Consider the following 12,513-nt stretch of genomic DNA (forward strand, 5'->3'; position numbering starts at 1 on the left):
TAGAATAATTAGGTCATTAAGGCTCTGGAGAACTGATCTACACAAGGAGGAGGTAATTAAGCCATTTCATTCCAGTGTTTTGTATCTGTGGCACATCTAAAAACTGCAGAACACTGGCCCTTGAGGACTGGAGTGTGACACCCCTGTTGTAGAGTATATATTTGGATGTAGTATTATTTGACATCACAATCTTATGGATGTCTATGTATGAGTTTTTTTCTTCTTTTTTTCCTTATAGCCTCCCAATGTTGGAAGACTTGCTCAACACTCAACTTCTGCCCCTTCTGCTGAGCCATAAACTTCAGTGAAGTCTTTGCAAGGCTATACGTCAGGGGAAGCGGGGCACTCAAGCCAGTACCTTATCACAGATGATGAAGCATCGCTGAGTCCACAACACAGAGCTTTACCAGATGGAACTGAAGGTCATGATCCTGTGTATATCACTGATGACGATGTGGAACTTTTACATCCTGCCTTACATTCAATATCTAGTCCTTCAAACCAGGAAACGGAGTATTTCTATGGAATTGATAATATGGAAAACCCAGTGGTAATGCAAGAAACCGAAACAGTGATGGCCAACTTCAACAGCATTAATGGTCTGGATGAGACGGAGGATTCTGGAGTAGTTCAAATAGGGTCAAGGTCAGATGATGGTGATGGTGTGCTTGCTTCTACTCTTCCCATGATAGTCATCCTGAGATGGAAGCTGGAAACCTTTCAGAAGTAAGTGTTTTGTGTTAAGGTTTCATTGGCTTCTGTATATGATTTGTTTGCTTTAATAAAAATAAGATTACACCTATGTAATGTCATGAAGTTCCTAAATTAGTTTTATAAGGCTTTTCATTTTGTGTTTTGACAGCCTTCCATAAAATTTAGGGTTCTTTGTATAATGAAACAAAAAAATATATAATTTAATTATAATATATATATATATATCCTATTTCTTTTCAAATCCTTGGTTATGTTATGAAGAATATGACAACTAAAATGTACTGTTGTTCATGTTATGTTCCAGGCTCCACAAACAGCTGTATTACACATGATCCCTTCAACAGAAAATGATGCATTACCGTCTTCTACTGGAGGTGTAGTACATCCCAAAGAACCATGTCATGGCACGCCAGACATGTGCGTGCCATGACATGGTCATAGATTACCTTCTTTGTTCATGATCAAAAGCAGTGTTGTAGAAAGTACTAAAAAAATGTACTTAAGTAAAAGTACAAATACATGGACAAAAATGTACTCTAGTAAAAGTAAAAGTACCACATTAACACTTGTACTTGAGTAAAAGTAAAAAAGTACTGGCTTTTAAAATACTTAAGTATTAAAAGTAAAAGTACTTCCTGAATGCATTACTTAATCTCTAATACAATATCATTAAGTGTACCTATCATATTTAATTTTAATACATGAAATATGTGCCATTTTAATTAACAATAACACAGATGGAGCATGTTTTTAGTGTGTTTACTCTCTGTGACAGTTTAGGTTTAGATTTGTGATTCTATGCATCATAATTTCAGGGATGGAAACATCTTAAATCCACATTTCCATAAAAACACCTAGATATTAAATACTGAGAGCTGAAATAAAATTAACCAATATCATTATCATTTCAAACTCTTCTTCATTCTGCTTTGCTTCCATCTCTGTGGCACAATCCGCAGTGGTTTCCTACCAACCCTAAAAGATATATCACCCATATCAGAAACCACAACTGTCTGCTCCATTAAACATAGAAATTAAGGCAATGCCCCAATGGTAAACAACACTCAACTATGAATAGTGTCCAAGGTGCAAGAAGCAAGAAGTAACCAGGCAGAAGGATAGTGATTGTTCTCACCCTGTCTGCCACTATGACAGGTTACCAACACAATCAAAGAGCAGCTCTGCTACACGTTCTTGTTTTGTTTATTGGCCAATTAAAGATATCTATCTATTTTTTAATTAAATAAAATAATAATAGCTACTGCAGTGTGTGCAGAGCGTCACAAGAACAAAGAAGGGCTCTCGGTGAGGCTTCAGTCCTATAGGACTTAGTAAAAATCCGTCCAGAAGAATCGGATCGTTCATCACTATCACTATATAGCAGATTTTGGTCACAGCGTTGTCCCATATATGCGACACCTAAAACAACACTTCCACACAATAATTAAATGCATGACTGAACGTTTTTTCATCACAGATGCACCATATGTGTCTCTGTACTGCTAGTTTTGCTAACATCACGTCCACGTAGCTTACCTTCCTTTAAGCTTGCTTTCCAAGTGACGCTAAAAGTTGAACGAAGTTTCCACCGTCTGTGAAAGTGAAGCGCTGCTGATTTTATATGTCGCCAAATCTTATGATTTATGTAGCGAAATTCTATTATTGACGATTAGACACAATCATCTCCCGCTTAGTGGAAACCACTGCGCATGTCTGGGAGCTCCGCGTGCGACTGAAAGGAGGAGGCGATGGGTGACGACAGTAATTAGTAGGTCACGTTATTGCTTGGATTTACAGCGCCTTGTTAAGTCCCTGAACTTCATATTTTAACGGGGGAAAAAAGCGCAATGCGACTTGGATGTAACGAGTAACACGACGATTTTGTAGAAATGTAGTAAGTAGAAAGTACAGATACTTACTGTAAAATGTAGTGGAGTAAAAGTCGAAAGTATCCATTTTTAAATATACTTAAGTAAAGTACAGATACACGAAGATTGTACTTAAGTACAGTAACGAAGTACATGTACTTCGTTACTTCACAACACTGGACAAAAGTATAATGGAATTGGAATTAAAAATGGAATTTAATAATGAAATGGCTGTGGACAACAGTGGAGTGTCAAGAGATGTGTATACAGCTTTCTGGGAGCAGTTCTTGGAGCTCTGTGAAGGGTAGGAGGAGAGGGTGCCAAAACTCAGACCAGACTTTTCGAAAGAGAGGTGGTATGCACTAGGGCTAGGCCGAATTTGGGCAAAAGGACTCATTGACCATGGTGTATTTCCAGTCAGGTTGTCCAAGGCATAGTTGCCTCTGATTGATGGACCAAAGCCCACATTTGTTCCTGCCTTTTTTCTTGTTTTGCCTCCAGTTTTATCCTTTTCTAGGGGATTATTCAGCTCAGTTTCTCTGTCCACCTCTCTCTCCCACTCGTGTCGTTCTTTGTCATGAGGGTAATCACATGCACGCATACTCTTCAACCAAGCAAGGCGGATGTCCACAGAGCAGAGACAGAGGGCTAGTATTGGCCATCTCAGGCTATAAATAGGCGTCTTGAGTTCATCATTGTCTCTTCCTATGATGGTGAAGAGCCTGGAGGGCTCAGAGAGGGAGGAAGACAGCCCAAACAGCATCCTTCTCTGCCAACTATCCCTCTTTTGGCTTCAGCTCTCCTCATCATCATTTTTGTTGGAAGATAACTCATCATATGCTTTGATTTTACTGAGTGACAAAGCAAAACAAGAAGAATAATCAATAACCCAAGAGACAGATTCTATTCTTTCATTTTTGTTTGGGGAAAAAAAGGGGGGACAGTGAAATGATGAACGATCACGTGTGCAATGCTTTCAATAAGAAGAGAATGATAGTAAAAGCCTCTGTGTTCTGTTGTTGAATGTCTCAGTGCAGAAGATCACCAGCAAAATGCCTGAAATGCTTTTCATACTGAAGTAGATCATTTTCTTCCTCATTTGCTCCATTTGCATGTAAATTCTGAACGCTCACTTGGCAGAATTGGTTTTGTACTTCTTACACTACAAAAGAAAAATACATTCATATCAACATTCCTTCATTTATTGTTAGAAGCATATTCTAACAAGCGCATTATTTAAGGAATGAACTTCATACATTGCTTTTCATGGTTATGATCCTAAATATTTTAGCTATTTTTTGAAGTGAAGTTTTATAGACAAAAGAATAAAGGTGTCATGTAAAGACTGATTCATTACTTTTATGTAGCTTACCCCATCCCCATAATTTTTGTTGAGATTAAGTTAACATTTTATTACCATTTCTTAAAAGAAGGTAGAAGTGTTCTTTGACTCATCTTACTTTCAGAGAATCATTAGTTTTGGCATTTTTCTTTATGTAATTAAATTATGAACAATCATAATAATATTGAATAAATAATAACTGTTGAGAAAAAACATGTTGGAGGAGCTCTGACTATCCAGGTTTTTTATTATTATTTTTTAAAAGACACTGTTGTGGACAGAAAGGATACAGTCCAAGATCAAAAGGATCCAACAAAGCTCATCTATCAAAAACACTCTTGATGGCGACACTCAGGTTGTCCATTATGTTCTTCTTTTTAAAAAGCACTTTGAACCATCAAAGCTCCAAAAGAGTTTCCATACTGATGCATCTACTCCAACTAATGACTGCAGAATAAGTGGAAACTACTAACCACTAATAAAACATGAACAAAAAAGAGAAACAACAAAAAGTCAAATAGTGTTTCTTCTTACAAATCCACAAGCACCGCCTTTGTTGTGTTCACATTTACGATGAGATAACTGCTTCCACACCATGGCACAAAGCGGTCAGGCAGTTCTATGTGTTCAGTTCTTTGTCTCTTTCAGAAACACAAGACAACTGCAGTCTCATTGTAGTGTTTTTGCAGATGATAGCACTCTGACTTGTACAGGAAGGAAATAAAAGAGCATTTTATGCCCTTTCTCCTGTGGCGCTCATCTGCTGCTGTTCAGCTTAGAATACACAGTAAGCCTGGCTAAATTGTGCTAAACTCACTGGAAAAGCTACTGGACAAATTTCCCTGCAGACAGATGACTATTGTATGAAACATCACATTACATATGTGTGAAAGAGCAGTCATGGATATTATGTAGTTGGAATATTATATATTCTGGCTTAAAATGCCGTCTCTCCTCACAGCTGAACCCTGTTTCCAATTAGCCACCTGTTCTTGTTCCTGTAATCACGTTTCCTTGTATTAAGCTCCTCATTTTCTGTCACTCACTGCTGGATTCTGTTGTTGTCTCCCTCATCTTTCTCTGTATATTTTCATACCTCAGGCCCTGTGACTTTTTTCTGACACATTGTAAGTCAATTTTACTTTTGCTTTTCTTATTAAAACTTCCAAACTCATCTCCATTGACTACCTGCACTTGGGTCCTCCACTAAATATGACACCAACAAATGAAGAATAGGTAATAACTACCACCTCATCAGTTCACCAATTACAGGACTGAAGAACCTCCGACTTTTAAAATAGCTTGTGGCTTTACTGATTTTCTTTGAAGTATATTGACTCAACATTTCTCTTGGCAGATAAGGCTATAGTTGCTTAGTAAATTGTTTTGGCTAAACGGTTTAAAGTAAAACTCCCCTGTGTCCTATATTCATTTATCCACTGGATTGTGATTGCATTACAACAGCTTATAGTAATTTTTGCTTTTTATACCCATGATGCCAAATACGTGTTCTATCTGCTACTGTAGCATTTTTGGGGGGTTTTCAGCCTGGAATTTCAACGACTTATAAATTGAAAAAGACTCGTACAAGGAATGAAACTTCATCCTCCTCAAACCTCACCCACTAACTTCTTCCTCCTTTTTTTCCTCCCTCCACCTCTCCCTCTGTGCCTCTATGTCCTGCCTCCTCTCTTATTTTAGGCTGGTGTTCTCACAGCTGCCCTCATCTTCTCCTCTTCTAACCAAATGTTTGTTCTCAACTCTGTTGTCTATTAGTTCTTGCAAAAGGCTCAGACAGTGACAGCCTTTTACTTCAGAACAGGTAAGTTTGGACATGAGCAACTATTGTGGCTTTTATATTTATCTTCTTTGTATTCTACATATGTTGCTACAGCCTCCGAAAAGTGTTTAATATGTCATGTATGTTATTTACATTTGAGCTTAAAGCAATCAGGGGAGTTTTTGTCGGTGAAGTTAGAATGAATGTTAAAAGATTTGCTCTTCATATCCATATAACACCATGGCTGTACGTTAGTTTCTTTTGAAATTACATGGTAATAATCAGACAATTAGAAATGTACTAAAATTAAAAAAATTCTTGTTTATTTAGAGGATTATAGGGGGGAATTGTCTATTTGGCAATTCACACTCTGAATATTTTCCAATGTTTTATGTAATCCTCAATAAAATAACTGAAAATAAACCCTAAACTAGAATTCAGGTGATCTGAAAGCCTGTTCAGGTTGTTTCTGTCCTATCTGTGTCATGCTGACAGCTTCTTTGCATTTTACAATATCCTCCTGAATAGCTCTTGAGATATCCACTGCTGCCGGCAGGCGCAAGCAAAAGGGATGGAAAAGAATGCGATATATCAAAGCAAACCGACACTTTTCCTTTTATAGTCATCACTGTATCAAACCCAGAGTGTTGCAGATGTGCTCTGTCTGCTGAATGACAACTCTGAACAGATACACAATGAGTGAGGAATGTACACAAGCCAGTGTTCTGTGTTTGCAGAATGCCTTTTGGAGGAGGAAACAAGTGTGGCTGCTGCCAGAAAACCGTCTACTTTGCTGAGGAAGTGCAGTGTGAAGGGAAGAGCTGGCACAAATCCTGTTTTCTGTGCAGTAAGTACTTGCAATTCACAAGCAATCTGTGTATGACTTCTTTTGACTGCTTTCACACGTACTAAACAACATGCAGGAATGCAAAGTATTTGGCACAAGCATCCTCAGGTTTCCACTCGGGCATCTCTGGCCATATTTGGATCTAGAGCAGGGGTGCCCAACGTCGGTCCTGGAGAGCCGGCATTCTGCATGTTTTAGTTCTCTCCCTGGTGCTAGTAACAACCTTCTCAGCGTGTCAGTATTTTCCTAAGGCCTCTAATGAGCCATTATTTGATCCAGGTGCGTTAAACCAGGGAGAGAACTAAAACACGCAGGATGCCGGCCCTCGAGGGCCGACTTTGGACACCCCAGATCTAGAGTAAACATGACAAAGGTTTGGTCTTCCTTATACGGAGAAAAGGTTGCACATCACAGATAACATCTGAATAGGCTGACAGCAGTGATATTATACAGTTTTTTAATTATTTTTTTCTGTCACAAAAAATTGGTTCAGAAGGTTTCGACTACATTGATTGCTTTTGAATAACCTTTCAGAATATACTTTATAATAAATGCCTGCCAACAATTGGACAATTTAAAAAAATAATTTAAAAAGACATTTTTCCCCCCTATTGATGTAAGTGGTCTGTAAAAAGAACTTGGACAGCACGACTGTGGCGGTGCATGGAGATGAGATCTACTGCAAATCGTGCTATGGCAAGAAGTATGGGCCAAAAGGCTATGGATTCGGAGGAGGAGCAGGAACCCTGAGTATGGACACAGGAGAAGGACTTGGAATCAAACCTGAAGTGTGAGCAAAATACTATTTCCTCCCACCATTTAACCTCTGAGTGTACCATAAAGCTCCATAACCAGAACAGGTGACTCTAATGTTAAAATTGACAAGGAAAGAGGTTTACAATAATTATTGTAAAGTTAGTTATGAAATCTGTGAAATTAACAGTTAAAGTCATCCTCCTTGATGGATTATTACATTTGTTTATCTGCAAGATAAACAAATGAGTTTCTCCACATAGACAAGTTCCTCACCGACCTACAAATAATCCCAACGCCTCCAAATTCGCCCAGAAATCAGCAGGGTCAGAAGTGTGTCCACGATGTGGGAAAACAGTGTATGCAGCAGAGAAGGTTATTGGTGGGGGAAATGTAAGAAAAATCTTAAATATAACCTCAATGTTAAATTTTGAATCTAAGCAAATATGAAAGCTAACTTTCATATTTACTGTTCCATTTAATTTGAAGCAATTATTTTTTTTCTTCAACAGTCGTGGCATAAGGGCTGTTTTCGCTGTGCTAAGTGTGGTAAAGGCCTGGAGTCCACAACCCTTGCTGACAGGGACGGAGAGATCTACTGTAAAGGTCTGTTCCCCTCAACTGGAAGTAAAATGGTGATTTTAATTAGCCGTCGGGTGGAAAATTGAATCATCTATCATGTCCTTCTAAGTAAAGTAAAAATAGTTCCTTCATTATTTTTCCAAAAACTGTTTTCATCCCTGGACGGTATCAACAATAGGCATGTTTTCAGCCCTTTGACAAATTAATTAACTAATTAACCCATTTAATCCCAAATTTTTTCCTGCAAAATAAATGCATGCATTCCAATCCTTGGACCTCCTTAACACATATGGATGAATTATTATATTTTATGTTGGTTATGTTAGTGAAAATGTAGGCTTCATACTCAACAACAATCTGTGAGAAACTGCATAGTGTAAATAACACAAATCTGACCAACTTATACATAGAAAAAAATAAGAAAAATCATGACATGCATAACCTATTCAAGTGTAGAGGATCTAAAACATTTGATAGTTTTAAGTTGTGTGGAAACGGCAAGTTATGCAGAATAAACAATAAAGCTATGGACATCTAGCCCAGTGTTTCCCAATTCCAGTCCTCGGGGCCCCCCTGCCTGCATATTTTAGGTGTTTCCCTTCTGCCACACACCTGGATTGAATCTTTGGGTGAGTACAGGCTCCTGCAGTACTTGGTGGCTGCAGAAGATATCATGCAATCATTTGAATCAGCTGTTCTGGTATAGAGGCACATCTAAAACATGCAGGCAGGGGGGCCCCGAGGACTGGAATTGGGAAACACTGATCTAGCCTGTCTATGTATTATGCTAGCGGTGACAATTGTTGCCATGCTTACATTCACTCTTCTTATGTTCAAAATATTTCATTTATATTTGTTTATTTGAATATTTTACTGACTTCCCATTGTACAGGTTTTGACAGACATTTACCTCCAGCGTTACAGGTGGGAAGTTAAGAGGTCTGGTCGTGTGACCTTTCACACTAGATACATGAAATTGATATTGCTTAGAGCAGACATAATTATTTTATTTTAAAACTTCAATTAGCTGCCAAAAGTCAAAAAAATTCTAGAACTTCCAGGAGTTACAAAAATGTCTGGCAACAATTGTTGCCGGTGGGATTAAACAGGTTAATAAGGCAAACAAATCCTAGAAAGTTCAGATATTTACAAACCAAACTGCCACTTTAAGCTTTTGCAGTCCTAAAATCATAACTGAAGAAATTTCTGGACATTGAACACATAAATAGCATTTTCTATTTTCACAGAGAATGTGTAACTTTTGACTGCAAGATGGTGTAGTTGCAGCAAGAAGTACCTGGGTCTGCACCCTAGCCTGGGGTCTTTCTGCATGCCCTCCCTTGTCCCTCCTACAGTCAAAAAACATAATTGTTAGGCTAATTGATAAATTGTTTCTGTGTTTCCCCATGAACAGTTCTTCTTGGAAGAATAATGCCCTGGTCAATCCCCTCTTTCTGCCTTATCACCAACCAACTAAAATGGCAGCATTTCTGAGGATTTTTTTCCCAGCAGAAAGTCTAGTAACCTAGTCTCCCTCTATTCAGCAGGAAGAAAGGACATGTACTCCACATGCTATACAAATATTAGCAAACGTATTCAGAGCACTACAAATAGAGAAACTAAATGTTATTTTCCAGTTCTTGGGTGCTTTCACCCTATCTAATGGCGCCCTGGACAACTGCCCACATTGTCTGTACCAAAAACCACCACTGCCTGTAATGAACTGGCCACCTGTCCAGGGCACACCTTGCAGCATTGCTCTGCATCTATATAATTCTTGAACTAATTGAACAAAGAATAAAAACCTGTTTCCTTTGTCTGGCTTCTAAGCTCTTGATATCTTGCTCATGTTAATCATTATTCTCCTAATTTTTTGATTGCATGTTATTTCATCCCCAGGCTGCTACGCAAAGAACTTTGGCCCGAAAGGCTTCGGTTTCGGGCAGGGTGCAGGAGCTCTGGCTCATTCTCAGTGAACCCGGAGGCCGCAGCCAACAAGGGACTGACAGCTGGTGTGCTCTGATATTGCAGCTTCCTGGGTCTTTGCATCAATATCTAACCTTTCACTTTTCGCTGTAGGCAGTTGGCAATGATTCACAAAAGAAATGGCTTTTTTTACACGCTTACCAGGCAGAGTGAGGTGCTTTGAAGGGAGGTGCACATGAGCTAAACACTTAAAAAACTGAAATTCATCTGTTTTTTTTATAAGTATAATGTGTTTCACGTCAGTGTTTAATGATGTGGTATGAAAATTAAAGATTATAGCTGCAATGTGAACATGTGGTGTTTTAATTAATATTGAAAATATTAAAGTGAGTATGAATAAATGGAAATCAATGTATGTCAAAGGTTGATTCAGGCTAGTAGGTTATGCTTGAGGTGATCAAAATAAAGTCTTACACATATTGCTTTACTTTTCAGTTAGTGTGCTAACTGAAGTATTTGTCAGCATATAGTTTGACAAAAAAATATGTTTTGCAAAACAAGCATATAATTCTTTCTTCTCTGACACCATTTTCTTGTGACTCATAAGAACACGAGTCACATAAATCTGAGTTGAGTTGTTGGGTGTGCTTGTGGCTCTTCTGAATTTTGACCCACGTTGTGACTGAAAGCAAGTTGTTGTAGTGAACAACAAAGTCTTAGTGTTCTGCTCCATCTCTGGTTGTGCTGAAGAGTTGGCACACTGGCCGGAGTGCCAGGCAGCTGTGGTGGAGGAGGTGGGTGTCTGGATGGGTGCAGCTGTTTGTTCTGGCACCGACATCCACACGCGAGAGCCACATCGGGAGCAAACCTACACCAGAAACCCTTTCAAGAGGAATATCTTACCATCAGGTTGGTTTTCATGTTATTGAATGTAAAACAATTGATCAACCAGTCTTCCACCATTGCCATCTTTAAATTGATAAAGTTCTTAAAATAAGTATAAAATTAGATCTTCACACAACTTCTCATTAAAGGGCCATTGGAGGTATAAACAAACCTCCAAATGATTGCCTTTTACTTGTTTTTGACTTTGTGACTAAAGCTGAACCAAAATGCTACAATGTCTTAGACCTGTACAAACACAGAGAAATTAAAGTAACACAGCTCTGCTGGAGTCAAGCCACAGGAATGTCTTTGATAATTCTTAGAAATTTCTAAATCTTTCAGCAGCTTTTAACATGGATAGATGAATTATATGCTGTGGCAACAGTGAAGAAGTTTGATCTCTTTTTTTTTTTTTTTTTTTTTTTTTTTTCAGTGCAAATCTCAAAACATCAAAGAGCATGTTGCTCTTTGACCTGAGCATTCCTGATGAAGAATGAAAAATAATGTTAAAGATGCTGTCAGTCAGAATAATGTCAGAGCACCAAGACCTAACCCACCAAAACATCAACAAATGTTCAAAGCAGCCTTAGAACATATAGAATGTCAGCAGAGTGAAGTAAATACCGGAGTTTTAGAAATTTCATAAGCAGAAATTATGACTGCATTTATCTCATTGCCATATAGCAGAGGGTTTATTACAGCCAAATAATACAAATCTCTGGATTTCAATTACCAGATATTATTTTCCAACCAGTAGCTAAAAGTACAACAACAAAATCTCATCTTTAAGAGCCTACCTCCATTTGATCATGCCAGAAAGTAATTTTCACACAGCTGCCCAATCACCAGCTACCCCACTAGAGGGCTCTCAAACAACTCCTAAATGTGCGACACTGGTATTTTTCCAAGCTCCTGTAAACTACTCTTTACATAAACATGATTTCCTTGTTACAGTCTAATGTCCCAAGAGGTGGAGCTTTTAGACCAGCTGACATCTTTTAGAATCAGACAAACCACTTTGGGTGTCTTTCTGTGTGTGGATTTCTGTCAGACTGTGCATATTGAATAATTTATTAAAATAGTAAAGGGAAGTTATTTGTCCAGCAGTAGTCATACACAAAGTAATTCAAAGTGTTTCACAGGAAAATTTACTTACAAAAATAAAAAGACTTACATAAACACAAACAATGCTTCAAAACAATGATTAAATTTAAGAATGACATGGTCTTTACCATTTAATTTACTTAAATTGTGACTCATCAGCAGCACAGAAACAAATTCAGGCCAAAGACCATTCAGCCAAGTCAGTTAAATACAACTGTTAGATTCCTGTCACCTCTTATGACTTATCTAAGTTATTAGATGTGTTCTCACAGTCAAGAAATTATACTACTGTTTTCCCCACAAACAAAACCAAAGAAGACAAGGACATTGTCATTTGTAATGTATTGCTATATTTTTTTTCTTATCACATCTTCTAAATATATACTGTTTTGTTAATGTATCTTTATAAAATCTCAGAGTTTTATAAAAAAAGTGCCAACTTTATGTGGGACTACATGTTACAGACCATGAAAGAGTTTCCATCTCAGAGATAAGAGGAGCAAATTATGAAATTATTTTCTTTCAGAAATGTTTTTTTAAAAATCACTGAATTTGTGAAATAATTTATTTGTCCTGTTTTAGCTAAAGAGTCATTCACTGACATTATTGTGGAAGTAGAACAGTGGCGTCAAAACAACACAAGCCACACAAACACTGTTATCCTGAGTCCACCCACTCTAGAAGTCTGTGCATTGGTGTGTGTGTGCGTGTG

The 12,513-nt window shown here is 37.9% G+C and overlaps 1 protein-coding gene across 4 annotated transcripts; it reads left to right on the forward strand.

The window, feature by feature from the left end:
- Window positions 1–5,032: 5,032 nt before the first annotated feature.
- Window positions 5,033–10,294, forward strand: csrp1b (cysteine and glycine-rich protein 1b). Of its 4 annotated transcripts, none has more exons than XM_044121063.1 (7): window positions 5,033–5,051; window positions 5,701–5,746; window positions 6,442–6,551; window positions 7,173–7,341; window positions 7,568–7,697; window positions 7,817–7,910; window positions 9,786–10,294. In XM_044121063.1, exons 3-7 carry the CDS (start codon window positions 6,443–6,445, stop codon window positions 9,860–9,862), a joined length of 579 nt encoding a protein of 192 aa, XP_043976998.1. In that variant the 5' UTR covers window positions 5,033–5,051; window positions 5,701–5,746; window position 6,442; the 3' UTR covers window positions 9,863–10,294. The 4 variants fall into 4 exon arrangements, with proteins under 4 accessions (XP_043976998.1, XP_043976995.1, XP_043976999.1 ...); XM_044121060.1 differs by having other exon boundaries at window positions 5,034–5,051; window positions 5,626–5,746; XM_044121064.1 differs by lacking the exon at window positions 5,033–5,051 and adding an exon at window positions 5,110–5,160.
- Window positions 10,295–12,513: the final 2,219 nt, after the last annotated feature.

This window comes from Gambusia affinis, linkage group LG07 (genome assembly GCF_019740435.1).
Source record: "Gambusia affinis linkage group LG07, SWU_Gaff_1.0, whole genome shotgun sequence".
NCBI classification, from domain to species: Eukaryota; Metazoa; Chordata; class Actinopteri; order Cyprinodontiformes; family Poeciliidae; genus Gambusia; species Gambusia affinis.

Excerpts from the sequence above, each read along its gene's own strand:
- csrp1b (XM_044121063.1), top strand. The coding sequence starts at position 6,443 with ATGCCTTTTGGAGGAGGAAACAAGTGTGGCTGCTGCCAGAAAACCGTC. Across the intron at positions 6,552-7,172 it reads CAAATCCTGTTTTCTGTGCA|TGGTCTGTAAAAAGAACTTG; the intron begins GTAAGTACTTGC and ends TATTGATGTAAG. Across the intron at positions 7,698-7,816 it reads AGGTTATTGGTGGGGGAAAT|TCGTGGCATAAGGGCTGTTT; the intron begins GTAAGAAAAATC and ends TTTCTTCAACAG.